The sequence below is a fragment of the Tinamus guttatus genome, unplaced genomic scaffold, assembly GCF_059628265.1.
Source record: "Tinamus guttatus ecotype Peru unplaced genomic scaffold, ASM5962826v1 Tinamus_guttatus_pri_ptg000149l, whole genome shotgun sequence".
Classification (NCBI taxonomy): domain Eukaryota; kingdom Metazoa; phylum Chordata; class Aves; order Tinamiformes; family Tinamidae; genus Tinamus; species Tinamus guttatus.
Genome location: NW_028288683.1, coordinates 1135710 through 1156131, shown reverse-complemented (window position 1 = coordinate 1156131; position 20422 = coordinate 1135710). Strand labels below are relative to the sequence as shown.

The following is a 20422-nucleotide window of genomic DNA, read 5'->3' as shown; positions in this document are numbered from 1 at the left end:
GATCTTTTGCTCCTGATTCAAAACAGTTCTCTTCTTCTCCATCCCCCTTTTCTTTAAAAATTTGAGATTATCCCAGGAATTTCATGTCAGACGTGGCAACAACTGTGCAAGGATAGATTGATAGGAGGCAGAATGATAGTTCTGAGTTCTGTATTAAAGCAGAAAATCTATATAGAAATAAATCAGTGAAGATGTGTGTGCTTTTAGCAAAGGAGACTTTGTGGACACTTCTAAAGTGCCGTGTGGTAGTTTGTCAACGCAGTCCCTCAAGGTGGAAGGGGAGCTCCTTGCAGAGCGTGCCAGTGACTATGGGCCCTTCATCAGACGATAGCTCTCCCCAATCCTAGCCACATGGGATGCAGCATAGTCAGGTAGTCCTAGGAGGAAGTGCATGAGATGATGTCTCTCCTGCTAACCCTATGGGCACCAAGAGAATCACTGGGGTAAAAGGAGAGCATGTGCTGGAGAGTCTGGGGGACTGGTGAGCCCTGGTGTGCTGTCACAGATCTGCTGATGCTTCTTTATTCCCCATGTGGGATATGGGCCAGCATTGCATCACCCACAGGTGGATATGATGTTCACTGTCAGCTGTGAACTGTTGTGGAAGGCATGGCAGAGACCTTCCTGTGTTGGAGAGCACCCAAACGGGTATGGGAAACATGAGGATGCCCCCAGAGTTGTTTCAATACTGACATTTAATTAACTTTTTTGTTCTTATGGATTTCTTCTAGATTTGACAACTATATATTTTCTGTTTGTTTTATACAAAAAAAAAATCTGTACTTAAAATGAATTCTTGAAGCTGGAAAGATGCTTCAGAAAATGTTGAAGAACCATCTCCCCATGTGGCTCTGACAAAAGGCAGTTCAGAGAAAAGAGAGATTTGAAACAAAAGTTTGGATCAGACCGCCCTAATCTTTGGCAAGGTTTAGAACCTCAACCAGACTCTAAATTTTACTGTTGACTTTAGCCCAATCTCTATAATAAGCTTTGTAATAAACAATATGGCATCAGGGCAGATCCACCTCAGAATGTTTATTCTCAAACATCTCTGTAAAACTAAGAGGTGCAGGACAGAGAAAGAGAGAAGAAAAGACAATGTATTAGGACATGAGCCAAGAACTTTAAATTGGTAGACATATCTATCTTTCTTTTTACTGTTTCCCTTTTGGTGAAAGTTCCTTGTCTCCAAGGCAATGTACCATAGGATAGAGAAATTACATTATGGTCATGCTTGACTGTCACGATGCCATGAAGTCTTTCTTCTTTTTGAACATTCAAATCCACTTTGTTGTCTATTCCACTGGTATCTTAATGTCTCCTTGCTTTCCCTTCTCTTCCTCACCCATCTATTGTTCTGGTAGTGTTATTTTTGTTAAATAATAACTTTGCTATTACTAAACCCAAGTGACTTGGGCCAAGAAAATAAATCATGCAAGCATAAACTTGGCAGGATAATAATAAACACAATTTTGTTCTCCTTCAGTAATTAACTAGAAAATCTGACTTTCTTTCCTCTTGTAAATCTTTTGTTAAAAGGCTTTTCAGTTATTAGCTGTTCTGCGCTGTAAAAGATGAATGATATGCAACACATTGTGTGCTGTTAACTACAGCTTCATAAACAAGCAGCCATAAAAGTTTCATGTTCATTCTGGATCTCCTATATATACATATATATATATATATATAAATCACTTGTTCTCCCCCAGTGTTAATGGTTAGAAACATCAATTGCTACAGTAAAAATGTAGCAAACGCCAGAGGCTTTATTAGAAATCTAATGCTTTATTATTTTCCAGAACTATACCTCCGTAGACTCCTGGTCCAATATATGTGTTTGATCTGCATATACAAGTCAAAAAACCCTAAAATCTTGAGAAAGATACTTAATAATAATGGTCTAAATTCATATACTTCTAAAGATCGAGAATTCATCAGAAGCTGTTCAAACAGATTTGATTTCTTATGGTTTCCCGGTCACTTTTTTTTTTTGATGGTTAAATATGAATGTAAATTTGTTTCAAATCTACTTAGTTTTAACAGTTTGGGTCATAGCATTTTAATAACATAAATATGCACAGAACTGTAATATTAGCTTTGGGCTATATTTGGAGAGACAGGCTAGAAGCCTTTTTTTTTTTCTTTTTTTTTTTGAGTTCATCTGCAGTACAATCTGCAACTGATTAGCATTAATTTCACCCTGCAGATACAGACAGAGTAGCCATTGGTGATTTTATACAGCCAAATTGACCTCATGCAGTTTTTTTGTGGCTTTGTGTTATCTCGCATCTTCTCTCGTTACTGGTTGTTTCTTTCTCATTTCCCTATCAAGCCCAGCACTGAATTGATAGATAGATCAATCTAGATCTATCGTATGCAATGCATATGCTACGCATCTTCTTTTGGCTACAGTTTAGCAGTTTTAAACCTTAGTTAATTGAGCATCAACATCTTCATTCTTGGCTCCTACAATCCATCAAAAGATAATACACACCATCTGGACCTGAGTGGACAAAGCTGTCTAGGGGCTTGTTCTCTTCTCAAAACAGAATTTAAACACCTGACTCCCATCTTCTGTTTTACTCCAAGACAAAACACCCACTTCCAAATGCTAACAAATTCGACTTGGGAAATGAAGGAAGAGGAAAATCTTCCAGCCTTGAAGGGCTGCTATTGTTGCATTTTTCAATTACATTTGAATACATATTTTATTCTTAATGAGAAAGTCTCCTGAAACTCTTCTGTTGGAAAAGGATGGTATTTTTCTTACATTAACTGTTTTTAGCTGTTTAGTTATGGCCTGCTCTCTGGTTCAAGCTTAACAAAAATTCTAAATTCTTCCTCCCTATTTTCTGTGTTACCCTTCCAGGAGTGACCTGTCGGCAACGGTATTAGCTGAAGGCAGTCAAGTGCATCCACTGACCTACTGGGATGCGGTTCTTTGCAGAGGGTGAGTTGGTAGACCCCTGTTTTAAACGAGGGAATGGTGCTTCTCACCCTGTTATCTTGTGGGACCCTGGGCCTGAAGAGCCTCAGCTTGACCTCAGGGATTCAGTTCCTTGCTTTAAGCAATCAGAGCTTGAGTAAGGAAGGTTAATTAGAACTTAGGTTTAGACGGTAGCTTCTCTCACAGACAATCAGTTCGCTGAACTACTCCTGTTAATAACTCCTCTTCTGCCTTCCTCCAAAGGAGGAAAGAAACTGAAATATATTAATCTGGTGGTGAAATAATCTGTTAGTGAAAGAAGAGAGTCTGATGAGGCTTACTCTATGTGCCTATGACACTGCAGTCACTGTCCTGCAAAATGTTGCTGTACTGGAAATTAGAACATAAGTACTGAAAGTATAACACACACCCTATATGTGTGCCTATATTTCTATGGATGCCTTGTTTTCAATGCCTTACTTTCAAACCCTTACTCTCAGTCCTCCCCTATTTCTGTGTATGCCTTACTTTCAAACCCACTAATGTACAATTCTGCTTCTGTTGAGGTGGTTTTCAATTGCATTTTTTAGGGGAACCCAGGAGGAGATAGAGAGGGGACAAGTAAGCTGGCAGAAGGATTGAATGCTGCTTTTTTATTCTGTCTGGGATTTTTTTTTTCTCTATTTGTCTCGAGAGGGAGAATTTGGAACAAGTCAATGAGAATTAAATGCCCAAGTATATCATTTAAAATAGAGTTCAACCTTGCTCACTTAAGGAATGGAAAAGACATGATATTGGCATGTCCTTTGTATGCTATTTGTGCTGCACTTATATGTAAGTAGTCACTGAGACTAGAGTCCCTGGCAATTGCTTGGTTGTTATAGACACATTCTCAGTGCCAGGAAGTGTATTGGTTCCCCAAGGTGAAAAGATGAGGAAGGGACCTTAGAGAGCTCGGCTCCTGTAACAGTTTTAGCAAGCACAGCTCCTGTAAGAATTTATGGTTGCCTATTAAGACAGCACTGCATGCAATTGGCAGTTTTAAGACTGTTTACAGATAGAACAAAATAAAGCAAATTTCTGTTAACTCATATGAAAAAAAAAAAAGCCTCTTCACAGCCAGAGTAAAGAAATCGCTTCCTTCAGCTCTAGTCTAAACAAAAAGTTTTTTTTTTTTTTTTTTTTTTGTAGCCAGTATAAACATGGAGTACAGTAAAGCTTGCTATATGCTATACTGTAGGGGTACAGTTTTATACTGGCAGGTTCATAGCCTTGAAAGCAAAATTTTCCATATTGGTTTCTGTAATTCCTCAAAAAGAAAGGGAGGTCCTTCGCTTTCCTTGAGAATTTATCTCCATTTCTCTGCCTGTCAAAATGATCTAGTTAGGGACATGATTATGTAGCACAGACTTCATGGGTGGCCACTGGCTGCTGGCAGCGATGACTGCTCTGTCGCCTGTAGCTTGAAGCTTGTGGCGGTGACTATCTGACCACGTCCCTGCACCAAACCCGTCGGGATGTTAATGCACTGATGATAAATAGATGCTAGACTTATCCAGTCTCCTTGCTCTCCTCAGGCTAATCAGACTCAGAGCTTTTAGTTTTTACTTGCAGGTTATGTTTTCTATATAATTTTATGTTGCTCTCGGACTTTCCACTTTCTATGTATCTGTCTTTTTACAGTACCATTGCTCACACTAGACACAGTAGAGCCATGTCTGCTGTTATGCTGTTGCATAAGGACCAAGATTAATCTGATATGATTTGCTCTTGGCAAACTCCTGTAGTTTTTACAAAATTTACAAATATGACACACATTAGGCAAAACCTGTTATCCTCAGATGCTAAGTGCATGTGATTGATAAGCTTTAGAGTCCATATATTGGTTTCAATTATGAATTCCTTGTTGCTTCTTAAAAGAAAATGATTATATTAGGAAATGTGTACAGTAACAATTTGGATGTATTTGTTTATATTAAGTACATGAATTTGTTTGATCAGTTTTGAACTATAAAGTGTTTTTCTGAAAGAGATGGCTGATCTTTTTCTAATTCTGTCTTGGACATAAAGGCTAATGTACCCTCCAACAAGGATCATAAAACCTGATGATTTTCTATTCAAACCCAAGCCCAAAGAGTTATTTTCCATCTAGAAGAAGCAGTTCATAGAGATTTTTAATAGTTTTTTTTTTTAGATCTGCATATTTCTGATACTGTTGAACGTACAAAGAAATTATTTCAGAGCTACCTTCTATATATGTAGAAATTATAGAAAAGATTTCCAAATAGATTAAAGCTCTGCTGAGAGTTCAGCATTTTTCCACATTCTTGGTAACCTGGGCTGTGAGTCTTAGTTCCCTAAAGGCGTTGTGAACAAAATTTTTTCTTGGTAAGTAGGACAGAAAGCCAGTGCTGGAACCTTCATGTACCTGAGAAGTTCAGCGTACAAATCTAAGAGGGTGAGATTCAAAAGTATCTGAACTTATTCAAAACTTATTCAAAAGTATTCATAAGAACATTGATAAAAGTATTCACAAAAACAAGAATAAAACACAAAAAGAAAGAAGCTTTAACATAAACTGAGAACTCTTTCTTTGCTTATGACTAATGTAACCATATCTGCCTGATACGGGAAACCTTTTAATTTGTTTAAGGTTTTAACTCCCAAGACATTTAACAAAGAATGTAAAAGTTATTATGCTTATTTTACATGGAAGGAGCATTGCATTTCCAGTGTAGTGGGAAAATGGCTTTGGCAATAAGGCCAACAGAAAAACTGCGTCATTCTGGTCATTATTTTAGCCATTTTTCCAACCACCATTCCCAGCTTAATATTACTGCCCTCAGATCAGTACTTGTAAGGGTGAGCTACATGACTAAACAAGATGATGATAATGAACAAATGATAAAAGAAGGAGCTTTTTTTTTTTCTTTTTTTGAAGGCAATTTCTAAGTTGCATCATTTTCATTATCTATTTAGAGTATAACCTCATGAACAGTTGTCTTGGCTCACTGAAGAGGGCAGAGTAGGTGGGGTAGAAACAGAAAACAAGGGGTGCAGAGGCCTGTTGGCTTTCACCTGGCTTCACTGGTAAAGCTGGCAGTTTGTTAAACGTAGTACCAAAACCTAGTCCTGAGATTTAGCTCCCAGCCAGCACTGCCTTGCTAATGGAGGGGGAAAATGGCATGGATCTACTTCTCTTAAATAGTACCAGAAAAGGACATAAAAAGATGTATAGTATATGTAACAGTTATGTGATGAAGCTAATTTTACTGCTTTTTTCAAAGCTAAAATTACCCAATTTAGTGATTGTAATTCACGGATTAGTTTATTTAAAGATTCCAAGAAGTCTGTCTGTCTAATATGAACAGATGTCTACTGTGTTCAGAAAGGAAAAAAAGACCTTTTGAGGTAGGGGTCAGGTATTCTCACTGATATATTAATATGCTTTATAATTTGTACAGTGAACTTGCATTGGAGTGATCAGCTGTTTTGTACTGCTGTGGGGCATTCCTGGGTATAAATAGTTTTTCTCGCTGCCAATTAACATCCTTAGGGACAGAAGCTCAGTACATCAGGCTATTCACGCAAATCCTTCCTACTGTGAGATTAACCTTGTTATTTATAACAGACGTAGAGTGTTAGGATGGGCTAATGTAGTTTATTTTGCCCGAAGACAGTATTTTTTTGCCCCTTAATCTATACTGCCTTGCCAAATGCATGAAACAGCAATGAAAGGCAGCACTGCATGAAGCTGCAGATGAGATGAAAATAAATGAGTGCAGAGGCATGAGAAGAGAGGAATGCATCCCCTGAATAATGTATATCTATTGTAAAGGTAAGGGTATTTTAATCATTATCATTTTATAAGACAAGTGAAATGAAACTTAAACCCAGAATCATACTTACCTTAAGCCAGACTAAACTGTCTTATTCCAAACTGTTGCACTCAATAGTCTCATATGAGTTCTGGAAAGGTTAAGTTTTACCATGATGTTTCCCTGATAGTACTTATGAAACATGACTATAATGTCAGAAACAAACATTTTGACCTCCCCTGCCATTTCCAACCACAATCATCAAAGGAAAGGTGACATTGTTCCATATGTTTAACAGATCCAAATTAGAAAGTATAAACTTTCCTTTGACTAGAGATTGGAACATATTTGCTTGAAGAAGAGAGATAGGATTTAAACAGTGTAATATCTTTTATCTCTTTTCTTTTTAATTATTTTTTATTGGAGATCCCCTCACCTTCTTGTAGGAAATTACTCCACCTGGAAGCTGAGGTGAGTCCTTGCTCCCAGCTAGAGCCTTTAGGTTTCCCAGCAAGAGAAAAAATGGTTTAGGAGTTGCAAAGTATCAGCTGACATGTTTCTGTCTGTGTGGAAGACATCCCAGAGGCCTCAGGCTCTGGACTGATCCAATCTTTCTGAAGAAGAATAAATTTTTTTCTACTCCTCTGTCTTTCCACTGCAGCCTTAAATTTAAGACACAATTTCTTCTTATGCTCACTAACTTAGGTGGTTTGCCCCAGTCTAATTGCTCTGGGGAATGTTAGGATCCAGCTACCTTGCTCTGTTCATGTGCTACTTAAGAAATACAGGTGCCTATATGAGCACACTATCATGTTAAAATCCAGTGGTGAGCTTCACACTTAATTCTGGACAGTGTCAAAAAACATGTAACTGGTAACTACACTCAATAAAATATATATGTATTTCTCATTATATTTTTCTACCATAGGGTCTTTCAAGTATTGATATAACTACGCTGCCATGTACAAAATTATTTATACAAAGTTTCAAGGTGAATTTCACATTCTGTCACTGTAGCTGTCAGTTTTTCTCCTCTTTCCCAAAGACTTCCAGGAAATTAGTCTGCATCTGTGCTGTATTCTGCTCATTTCCAATAGTGGAGGCCTAAAGAGCTAATGCACTTTACTCCCAGGGCACAATGCTAAGTGGCACCAGCTGAGTACCTGTGCTTCACCTTGAGGTATGATGAATCCTTCAAAGACTTTATGCAGGCTCTGAGCCTTTCATATTGGCAGAAACATCATAATGTCATAAAACACTCAAAAATCCCAGCAGGCAACTGGGAACAATACGACTATTTCTCTAAAATATTTTTGAAGCCTAACGGATATATGTGTTTAGGGTGCAAGTAGACTGACAGGAGAGTATTATAGCATGCTGTTGTGCCAAATTACTAAGCACAGACATATTCCCCCCAGCATCACGGGAATGGACTCCAGCAGTGCCTAGAAAATAGTTCAGAAAGAGCAAAGATTTGATCTTAAAACCAGCCTATGAGGTGACTCCCCTGGGGCTCTTGACCTTGTAATGCATCACCCCAATGTGGGTCCCAGGACTGCAGCCTGGGTAGACCTCCAAAGCCTTACTTTTACTTGCATAAACCAGAGCATGATAAATGGAAATTGCTCTTGTGCTGATGGCTTGACCCATAGAGAGCAACCACAGTGAATAAGGACTGTAGCACATAACTGCCATTGACTAATGGAGGAGAATGAAGTAATTTGCCTTTTCCTGCTACTCATCTTTCTATTCACTTGGAAATGAGTTTTAAATAAAGAAAATTGGACATGTATACAAGTTAACTTATCTCTTCAATTTTGAATAACAGCCTACGTTTATTATGTGAGGGTTGTGAAAGTGTCTAAATCAACTGTTCCACCACCAAGGAAACTGTGAGGGACTTCTCTGCCCTCAGAAATATAATACATTAGCAACCTCTTACCAGGAAAGGAAACAAATGATTGTAAAGAAGTCATCTATTTGGCTTCAGGAAGCAGTGGGCTAGTCTTATTCATTATGCAAACTAAGTAAACACTGTAATGTGAAGTAGGTAATGTGTCAGTGAAAGCTGAAGAATCATATACCTTGCCCTCTTGCCAGTGTATGCAACAGTCTAGGTTTCTTTTATTTTTTTCATAGACATATACTTCCTGGTAAGTATAAATGTAAGCAAATCATTCTCGTGCAGCTTAGTTTATTGCTGAATACGGTGCTCTGGGGAAAAAGGCCAAATAATTATTGAGATGCATTGAATCTCATGAAGTTTGTCTGAACTATGCAATAGTAAAGAAAGGCTGAATTTTGGTCCTCTCTAAGGCCATTTCACTCATTTTTCTGATGTTTGTTTACTATACTGCTTACAATAACTTTGCTGAGGAAGATGACTACAAACTGGAGGTAGGAATTATCCTACATATGGCAGGCAATAAGTATTTATTTGTATAAAATTATAAGGCTGTAAAAAAAAGAACATTGTCTTTGGAAAATTGCTTTAAAATTGTTCTTTTTTGTGGGAAGATTTATATCTGCTTGATAATAGAGCATATCCCAAAGTTCTGTGAAATAGCTATTATGGGAGTATTTAATATAATTTTATCTAGATCTACTATAAAACATATAGCGCTTTCTGTAAAGTCCTAAGACGAAATTAAAAACATATGTAGTTCTTCATGCTACACTTGGTCTTTATTTATTTATTTATTTATGGATTCCCTCACACAGAGACTCATTGGGGGCCTGAAAATGCCATAGGCTAGAATAAGAAGTTACAAAAGTCCTAATGTTTTTCTAATTTATGTTGGCTACAGACTGCCAGGCCAAGATCCCCAGAGCACAATGCATCCCACTTCTCACCTTGTTGCTGTCACTTATAATAGAGTGCTGGTGGTATTATGAAATGTAGGCATCTGTTAGCACTGCACATGTCTAAATGTAAGAGAATTGAGGTGCCGCCTACCTTCTAAGTCCAGAGTCACCACTGCTGTATCATCCTCTAAACCTTCAATCACCTCGCACTTATATCGTCCATAATCCTCCAGCATTATATCTGTGATTACAAGAGAGGCGTCGTTCTCGCTGCTTTCCTTCAGAAACACTCTGCCGTGGTAGTTTCCATAGCTCTTTTTGTGATGTCCCATTGCAACGAAGACGTCCACTTCTTTGAGGTAATCTGAGGTGAGTTTGGTCCACTTCACCCGAATTTTGTGGGTTCCTGAGCCAGCTGTTGATGTGTGTTCATGGTAGAATTTACATGGCAGTGTGACATTGCCACCCCTGTGTGTGAAGACTTTAACTTGTTCTGCTACCACAAGTAGACGGGGTCCATTTTCTTCTAGGATTTGAGGAAAAAAATAAAAACAAGGCTTAGTCTTTTACAGCAAGGATGTATGACCAGCGCATTAGCTATATTGTATCATAAGTCTGCAAGATTAGTTCCTTGTAATCATTTTGTACCTATGCAGCAGTAGGGTATGTAAGCTAGCAGTACATAACTATTTTCTTGATTGTACACATAGAGACTGGTAACACACACTGGAGTGAGATTAAATAACATGATGCAGTTTTATTTCTTATGCTCTCTATGTAGGAAAGTGCTGTGTGTAGATTTCCAGGGAGAGAAAATGGGCAAGTGGTTCCCAGCATTGCCCACTGAGTAGGTAGAGGCCATTCTACATCATCCATGGTCATGGTTGTAATGACTGGATTAGTCATGATGTTAAGGGTTGATCCCTTCTGTCCCCTTCTTTCCCTCCTGACTACTTACTCTGATAGCAGGACTTCACATGCAGGTATGATATTAACTGTACACTGGGAACTTCCCTTGCATGTTACATCAGCTTCCCTGCCTCAATTTTCTCTACCATCCAGGTGAATATGGTCATCCAAAAAAAGTCTCCACACAAATATTCTGTATTTTCCTGTAGACTCTTAGAGGGCTACCTACCTCTGCTGCTGGTTTTCATAATTCAACATTTGGATATGGACTGAGCTTGTACTGCAGCATACAAACTTCACTATGATGCAGGAGACAGTGGATCATTCTCACAAGGTAGGAAAAATGTAACTGTACAAATAGTGTTATTTATACTGACATCAAAAGTGACAGCATAGTTTTACAATGTCTCATTTTCTACTTGCATTTTATTCTCAACTTTGACTTTGAGTTCTGACATAAATATACCAAAGAAAGGGAGGCCAGTTTCCCCAAATTGTCTTTCATGTCATGTTCACCACAACATCTTCAAATCAGTAAAATCCTGTCCTCCTCCTCATTTTCCTCCCCACCCTTTTCCCCCCAGGTCTTAAGTCTCTCATTATTTTGTCTTTGAGATTTTTCTCTGACTTTTCACATGAATACATATTTAAATGATCTACTCCTTTTTCCCTTACCCTTACTCCAGCTTCTCTGCTTGTTTTTCTCTCTAGCAGGTCTGTGTCACTGATGTTACTCTACCAAATCATTGTGTCTGTGATTGATAGTCAAATAGCATAGGTGTTCAGTTCTTTGGAGTTTCTTTGCTATGCTGTGCTGTCTTAGGAAAACCTTTCAAAGCACAGGTTTGATGATGGCACTGAGTTGATGGATCCAAAACCTGGAGTACTTCTTTCTTTTAGCATCTCTTGCCTCTCCTGTTATGCATGGTTTGCAAAATTGATTTAGCAAGCTCAGCACTAAGATAGATTTTGCTGTCTTTTATCATTCAGGATACTGCCTAAAACTGGCAATGACTCATTAGTGCTTTACTTACTAGAGAAGAACTACTGACCTCACTGTAGGTAACAGATGACCAAGAAAGGATGTAAGTACATGTGTTCTATATGGCAATAATTGCCTGGATATATGATTCTCAAGTTTGAGGCTCAGCTGGCTCCCACTGACTTCAGCAAAAGCCAAAGAAAACTTCCTGAACAGAGAGCGGTATGTGGAGGGGGGCTGCTATAGAAGCCAGTTTGATATCTCCAAGGCTAATGGCATTTTTCTGGCTGCTGCAGTAGATTTGAATCTGCATTTAAAGGGTAAAAATCTAGAAATGCGTACAAAAATTTCACCATCCAGAGAGGCTTGAATGATGGATAAGGACTGAGTTACAGAAGCAGTGAAGAGAGAGATAAGCAGACAGACAATCTTTCCATGATGATCCCATCACACACTATTTGGCCCAGCCAGCTGTTGACTGATAGCATGGCAAAAAGGTACAGTGTATCTGCAGCCATGGGGAGTGGAGGGAGATGTTAATATTTGTAGTGTAGTTTGTATACATCTCCAGAAAGTCCTAGGCTTCTGATTGTTGACTGATCTATTGGTTAAACAAAAATATTTCCCTGTAGTGGGTAGTTCATGCCTGTCTTGATTCTCTGTTGATGCTGGTTACACAAAGCAGCAGAAGAAACCTCAGACTATATAGTGTTTTATGATTGTGTCCCCTGCAAAAACTTTCAGGAGTCAAAATTTCAAAGACAAGTTCACTGAATTCAAATACGTTTTGGCTTAAGAATAAAAGGTACTCCAAACTGTGCAGTGCTTTCTCAGGAAAAGTGAAAAACGTTGCTATTATCTGCATGGGATAGATAGCCAGAAAGCCATTTTCCTTGAAAATGAAGAACTCTAAGCACTAGAAGTTATTTTAGTGGGAGAGAAACCTCCCTACTTAGAGAAAAACTGTCACTGCCGAATAGACCATATGTAATGCCAGAAAACTGTTTTTCTTCTTCATCAGCCCTCCTTGGGCAGGGGCTGGGGTTCTCCAAGAGCAGCACAGCTTTTCATCCCCACAGGGAAGTATCTCGGGAAGGAGATGCTCTGGGGAAGGGCAGCTGTTTCATGCAAAGCAGAGAAGGAGGAAAGAGCAGCCAGGGTGTCTTGTATGCAGCTTTTCCTGTCTCCTGTGGGGACAAAGAGGTTTCAGAGACTTCTGTCTGTCTTGGGAGGGGAAATATTATGCTTTTGGGTGGTTATTACCAAGAAATCTGAATCAGAGCTTAACTATGTTGTGTCTTTAATACTGAAAGAGGCACGCTAATAAATACTAAGGGAAAACATAAGAGAAGGAGGAGGGAGAGTGTGACTCAGGCTGCTAGCACTAGCTCTTTCTAACAACTAGTTGGTGCCAGCGAGGTCTGGAGCATTGCCCAGAGTGCTGTCACCACTGAGGCTAGCTCGAGCATCCTGGTGCTGCCGTTGGCCTCTCCTGCGGCTCTTCTCACCCACTCTGCCCTGCTGCAGCTGCCATTACTTGTGGTTATATCTCCTTAAATGTGAGAAACAGAGGGGATGGGAGGCTGGGAAGGGACAGCTGCGGTGGAAACAGCACAGTTCTGCATTGCCCTGGGACATCACTTTATATTGCAGGAGATTCAGTGGGAAATAACACCTTCCTCCCCAACTCCACTTTCTTTTAAAAAACAACCAGATTTTTTTTTTTAAACAGGTGAGAGATAATGTGCCCCTCTCTAGTGAGGCAGTGGAACCACAAATAACACTGCCGATGCTCTCAGGCCTGGCAGAAAAGGATGGAGAAAAGCAGATGTCAGACTGAGGTATGCTGCATGGTTTGCTGTTATGCTAGGAGACATGCAGACAGGAAGAATTTGGGATTAAAAATGAGAACCCAGGAGTTTGGCAAGAAGGAATAATGTCTCTATTATCCATCAGCCAGTGAGAGCCAGGGCCAAATTTATCTACTTGCATATTTTTGGAAGCATGGTAAAATGAATGGTCTTCGACTTTCAGAAGTGAACAGAGAGCTAAGAACAAAACAAAATGAAACACAGTGTTATTCATTAATAAAGACGTCAGAACTGGGGGACTGATTCTAAACTGGGTTTGTTCATCTGTTTGTTTGTTTTTACATGGGAGGTTTGAATATACTATGTAAAATACTGGGAAACATGTGCATGCAACTACTTTTAAGTTCATTTTTTTCTTTCTGATCTGTATTCCTAGCTCTTTTTAAAATATATATATATTTATATTTTTAGCCCTAGTAGTCCTTTAACAAACTCCATTCTTTCCCCAAGGTGACAGCAACTACATATATGTTTATGATGTTTATTCTCCTTAGTTTACTTGTAGAGCTTCTAGTATGCTGGCCAGGTTCTGCATGAGAAACATTGAATGAATTGCAAACCATATTCCTTATCACCAAAGTCTGCTCCTGTGCCAATGTGTCAAGTGCTGAGATAAATCAAATGATATTTTCTTCCTTGTCCTGTTAGCAATTATGAAACAGGTGGACAGTTCAAGTTTGGCACCTTGACAGTTGGAATCACCCCTGGGATGTCCCAGGTGCGAGCACTTCTGCCTGCCACCCAGGCTGCTCATTTGGCACTCTGGGAGGAGTGAGAGTGCAGCCACCCCTCTCAGAAGCCCATTCTGCCAACAACTTTAGCTCTTGGAACCAGCATTTGAGCTCACTGCAGTAAAATGCATATATGAGGAAATGAATCTCCCTTTGTTTCATACAAAAAGAAATGATATGTTGTAAAGCAGTGCTTTGATCCCAGGTAAACAGTGTTTATAAAGGCTTTCTGGTTGTTTCCCTCATCGTGTTTCTGGTAGGCTGCTTCTTCTGAATAAAATCTTTGTGTTTACAGGGCAGGATTATCTAAACGATGAATCCAAGATAAAAAAGGTATGTGTTATTGCATATCACTCAAAGAAGAGAACACTTATTTTTTCCAAAAACTGCTTTCTTCAAAAGCACCATCAAAGAATTTGTAAGGTAACTGGCTGCTGAGCAGCTATAAACTCTGCAAACATCAGATAATCCCTCGCTAAACAACTGACTGCAACAAGACTGTTCACAAGTCTTTTGTAGATGAAAAAACCCATGAACATGGCCACAAAAGAGTCCCAGATATGGAGGATGGCAAAGAATATGCCAGGCAACCTGCAGCTGTTTCTTCTGATGTAGAATTAAGATGGTAACGCCCTGGTTACTAGCTCTATCTGAAGTCAGAACTGGGTGGAAATGTTTGGCTTTGTAGTTTGTTTTGCCGTTAAGCAGAGGGTATCTTGCTGCCATAAATAGGAAGGCACATAAAGTAGCACATCACAGGCTTGGTTTACTTTCCACCTGCCCTCCCTTTCTGCCTTGGCTGGCTGCTAGGAAATTAGCACTGGTCTTGTTACCATTACTCTGTACACACCTTGCATTGGCTCTAGTGTGATTCCCACTTCAGGAAGGACAGTGATGGAATTTTTCTCATACTCTTCGAGCTATCAGTTTAGTTTCACCTGCTGTGTTATTGATGTTGTTCCAAATTCTGCTCCTGGACACATTCAATATGATTTTTATTTATTTATTTATGTTTTGTTTTTAGCTGACTTCAGTGCTCAAGAGTAATAGCAAGTCCATTTTGGAAGGCTAGGAACACCTTCCAAAGGTGTGGAATTGAGGAGCAGGGGCAGGTAGTCGACTTTGTCCCTTTGGCAAACAGATTTAGTGACTTAATTCATGGGAACTACCCAGAGTACATATTGACCCTGCCATGTAACTTGATTATTTCCATATCTTAACTACAGAGGAAAAGCTCTAGAGAGAATTATAGCATATAGAAAAAATGTACATTTTAGGGAAAAAAAATCAAATCCACGGATTTCTTTTTTCTCTTTGAAAGTCTTTATAGATCTCTTTTTATAAGATAAAATTCATATATTGCTGTAGATGTTCTGCACAGTTAGCAAAAGATTAGTTGAGTAGCACTGTCTACCACCCTACTTTAAATAAACAGAGTTGCTTCTTGCCGGTGTTATCTGGGATCTGGATGTAATCTTCATTCTAAAATACTCTCAGTGTATCTGTAAAAGTGGTGTGTTTTCTTACCCTGCTGTATTTATTTAAGAATTAAAAAATCTGGTAACAGTGATAATTATTATCTGATAACAATAGCTTCCACTAGCTATAATATGTATGCAAGTGTAACATATTGATATGCATGTATAGGCATGTGTATTAATGTCAGAATCTGAAAGGATGAGCATCAGGTAGAATTACACATGAAAACACTTTTTTTTCCACCTACTTCTCCAATACTTGTTTTCTAACTACTTTATAACTAACTATATTTCTAATTTGCTCTTGGAAAAATTCTAAAAACCTGTGCTTGGTCTAAAAACAAGCATTGGTTACATGGCTAAGGAAAGCTGTCTGTTCTTATTTGGCCCAAGCATGAATTTCATTTTGTTTATGTCATGAGAAAGAAAATATAAACATCAAAGTTCTGTGTTCCCACCTCCAATTTGTCAGGAAAAAAAAATCTGTGCATTATTTTTGAGTTTTGATGTATTGGCAATAGAGATACTGATAAATCTTAATTAAGAATTCAAATAAACAGTTCCAAACTGTCTAGTACCGCTAAAAATAGCTGCTTTACCAGTGGCATAGGAGAAAGCTTTCTCTCTTTCTCAAACACAGAGATGACAAGACTGAGGTAAACACTCTTCCCTGAGTCCAACTACTTATGTTGAGTAGTACACTGGGGAAATTGCTAAAGGGGTATTATTAATCAAAGGCTTTTTTTTTTTTTTTTTTTTTCCTATGGAGACCTAACAGTGAATAAAACCGATAGGGAGTGGACAGCTGAAAGATATAGAGTTCTCTTTTAATAGAAGGAATGATTTGGCAATATAGCCAGAAAATGATTTAATCTATGAAATGCTGTTCATTCTAGTTAGCAAGTGTTGAGTCTGGGAGAGACTGCAGAAATTTGTATACTAATGGAAGGGCAGCAAACCTGGGGAATCAGATCTTCTGGCTCCTGACACAGAACTGCCAACAGAGACATGCTAAAATAGCAGTCATGGATGGAATATAGTATTAATAGGTGTCTGCTCTTCAGGAAAGCTGAATTAGGTAAAAAAAAAAAAAAAAAAAAAAAAAAAAGTAAGAGCTACCACTGTTCATCAGTTGTTGTGAAGAAGGTAAGGATAAAATAGGATAAGGATCAAAAGATCAAAAGAATGTCAGGAAGGACTGTAAAAGATCTGCAGAGGTTAGACAAGTCTTTTCAGTAGGCACAGGTTCATTTCCATGTGTGCAATCACTATACAGATTAAGGTGAAGCACAATACAGAAATTGCACATTCGGTTTTAATAAGATTGGGTCTGATGGTGTGGTGTTGGATAGCACTGATAGGGAGTAAAGACATAATTTTGGAAATAAAGTCTGTTTGATGGATGGAAAAGGGTGAAAAATACAATCTTAAATACTGACATTACTATCTGCTAAACCTGACAGCAGAGATATTAACTGATATACCACATTGAGAATGTTACCATAAGTTTCTTGACAAAAGTAAAATCATGTATATATAAGGAAAGTAATTTAGCCATTAACAAACTGATTAGTCTAACCTCAAGAGCATACAAGGCTTCAGAAAGACTTTTGAAGAAAAATTTTTGAAGGAGAGAAATAATTAGAGTAGGTCACTAGAAAGTGGGATAAATACCATACACATTTACAAAAGTATGTCAGACTAATGGATATCATCTATATGGGGAAAAAAAGATAATAGGACAGGAAAATGTGAGGTACTTGATATTCTTGGAGCTCAGGGAAGCTACTGATATGGGCAACATGGGAAATTTGATAGGAAGTTGTTTGTTTAAGTGGGTAAGGACTAGATATAGGTGAGACTGCAATTGCTTGGGCTGAAAAAGGCCAGCAAAAGGCCAGAGTGATTGGCCTAGAAAAAGGCCAGCAGACTCTCTTTGATATCAGTATTGAGACTGATATGCTTTAATATTTCCATTAACTTAACCTTAAAAAAAACGGGAATACTGAATTATTAAATTTTTGCATGTCATCACCATCATCATTAAGCATCATTGATGAGAGGAGAATATATATTTAGCATATTTGGAGACAGAAGTTGAATGAAAAAGTATAATATCACCTAACAGAGAATGCAAGATCTAGCTCTAAATCTTGTACTTCTTAAATGCAAGTGATAGCAGAGAAGAATGACTTCTAAATGTTGTCTGTCACTGTAGATTATCCATCACCACTGCAGAGTGGCCAGGGAGCCAGGAAAAGGGTAGATCTGATCCCAAGGTCTATTAAGCAAAGTATTGCTTAATACATTGAAAAGTATTGCTTAATACATGTCTTTGAAAGGCAGAAATTTTAATACCAGGCTAAGAGCTTATCTCAACTGCGATTTTGACTGTTCATGTTCAAGAAGTGCAAACTCACACAAGAACAAGTGTATAGATGAACTGCTAAAATCATGAGGCAGCTGGAGGTTATGCTGTTAAAGAAGATTTTGAAATGAGTGCTGTGCGGAGACATGGTGTTTTAAAGTAAATATCTAAAAGGAAAAGGATCTATCTGAAGCCAGACAATAATAGAACAAGCACTAGGCCATACATCAGCCACATATATATATGTAAAACTAGAGTTGTTCCTTAAATCAGAAGAACAGCAGCTAGAATTGCCTTTCAGTAATGGGATTTGAAACCAGATTGCATATACATAAAAACAAGAAAGCATTCGATGCTTTCCCAAGCTTACAGCACATGGGGAGGGTACTACCTTTCTTAATGTAATGTAAAATACTTTTGTATGGGTCTGTGTAACACATGTGCTTCACAGACTTTCCTGTTTTCCAGCTCTTTTCCAGGTGTAACAAATTTATGTGTTTATGCAGCATTGAGAAGAATGCAGTCCCAAACCGGGTGTGATTCAATAGAGCAAAGAGTACAAAATTAATAATAAAAAGTGCCAATTTCTGAACCATTTTATTCTTTTGATTTATGGGCTGTGTGTCTCAGAGCCTGAATCAGCTATCTTCAAAGCTCATGTTAGAGCTCAATATTAAGCACTATCCAGCTTTCCTTCAAGGGATAAACTCCTGAGATTCAGGGTTGAGGTTTTATGGATAGAAAGAATGACCCACCTTGAAACTTTTATCAGTTTGAACTATATAGCAGTATAGTTACTTGAAGACTGTGCTGCACATATGCTGAACGAATAATGATAAGTGAACTGCATAACTTGAAAAGAAAGTGCTGCTTAGGCAAATCTGAGACATACAGGTTAAAGAAAATAATTGTTTTGGTTTAATTATTATTATTATCATTATTTATTAATTATTATTTATTTGGTTTAATTAAGTTCCTCTTCCAAAATATAAACAAAAATTTGGAGTTAAGAAACAGCCTTATACTGAAAAAGCCAAACTATACACTCATTAGATGCAGGTGTTAGTTTTGCAATTTACTCTGGGAAATGAACATTCTTTATCTCACAGAAGTGACATATCTTCATTTTGATTTACACATTTGTTTGACCTTCATACTGTGAGTTTCCTTAGAATGAAACTAACTATCTCTTATTTTTTTATCTGACCTTGAAAGCTGGTGTGTCTGTTTGAATAGGTGCAGAGCACCTTTAACTTCTGTGCCTTTCCTGGGACTGTTAAGTGCTCAGGCAGTCTTAGTATCCTGTAGACTAACCTCTATAATTCCTTTTTATAAGGAAGCTCAAATAACATGGTTTGGTAGCTGTTAAGAGAAAGGAGTGAAACTTTAGAGAGAGACAGAGAGAGGGGGAAAATAATGCTGTGCTGCATAATTCTGCAGTATTAATTTTAATCAGACTCGGTAAATGTATAACTGAAGGGAGAAAATCTCTGTTTGTTCTGCCGTGCCTTACTGCATAAATCCTCTGTTTTTTTCTTATACGGAATGACCCTCAATGACTGGAGCTGGGACTGAAAAAACAGCTGCATTGTACTGCAGACTCCAACCCTGCTACAGCTATAAGCTGTAGGATTCAAATGAATCAAACAGGATTATGCAGAAGGGCACTATAATACTTAGCATGAAAAAAGATATGAGGGCAGACACATTTCTTCAGGGTAAGCTACTTTTTTTCCGCCCTCATGTTTAATTGCCCAGTTTAAACAGATCTCAGATGTCCTGGAGCTAAATAATAAGCAGCAGTTTTTTATCTGTGATATGAAGATTTATATGCAACTGTCTTAAAACAAATGTATTCTACACAGAACTAAAGGTATTTCAATGCATTGTAGTTGATTATTACTTTAGGATGCATGCATTTTCCTTTACCTTAAGACATGCTGTCTTTTACTCACTAAGCTCAGCAAGGTTGTGCTAAGTGCTGTTAGACAATGTAACTTGCACGTTTTTGCATTTCTTACAATTAACAGCAATGCAACCAGAAAACAAAATGTTCAGTCACCAATGATAGCATTAAAAATATAGTGCAGCAGAATAAAAAGTTAAGGATCATTAAGCACATACTTTTGTCTCCCTCAGCAGTCTGATTATACTGCTGTTTTCTTATGGATATTGCTGTATTTCCTTACCTTGAACGTGAATAATTCTTTCATGCTCCAGGCTTGAGTTGTCAGGGTGAGGTTCAGCCCAGCAGATAGAAATCAGCACCAGAAAGAGTAGACTCCTCATCTTTACAGTCAAAGGGATCTTCTTCACTGTGAAGGCATCAGATATGAAGAGCCTTGTGAAATTTTGGAAACCTTAACAATGTTGTACTGCACCACTTGTTACAACTAGTGATCTTTAAGGAATCTACAGCTTGTTTAACCCCCTCAGCTGCAAAAGTTATATTTGTTAGACTGGACCTTTTTACCATGGACTTTCATTAAAGAAAAATGGGAATCAATATTTAACTCTGTCTATGCAGAAATACA

At 38.1% G+C, this 20422-nt stretch overlaps 1 protein-coding gene across 2 annotated transcripts in view; it reads right to left on the bottom strand.

The window, feature by feature from the left end:
- The window catches only part of HAPLN1 (hyaluronan and proteoglycan link protein 1), a 28534-nt gene extending 8334 nt beyond the window's left edge, over nt 1–20200 (bottom strand). Inside the window, exons 1-2 of one of the 2 annotated variants that reach the window (XM_010212476.2) lie at nt 20078–20200; nt 9701–10075 (exon numbers count right to left, since the gene is read on the bottom strand). In XM_010212476.2, coding sequence (XP_010210778.1) covers nt 9701–10075; nt 20078–20177 — 475 coding nt within the window. In that variant the 5' untranslated portion in view covers nt 20178–20200. The remainder of the gene's footprint in view (nt 1–9700; nt 10076–20077) is intronic. The other variant, XM_010212477.2, reaches the window with a different exon arrangement.
- Nucleotides 20201–20422: the final 222 nt, after the last annotated feature.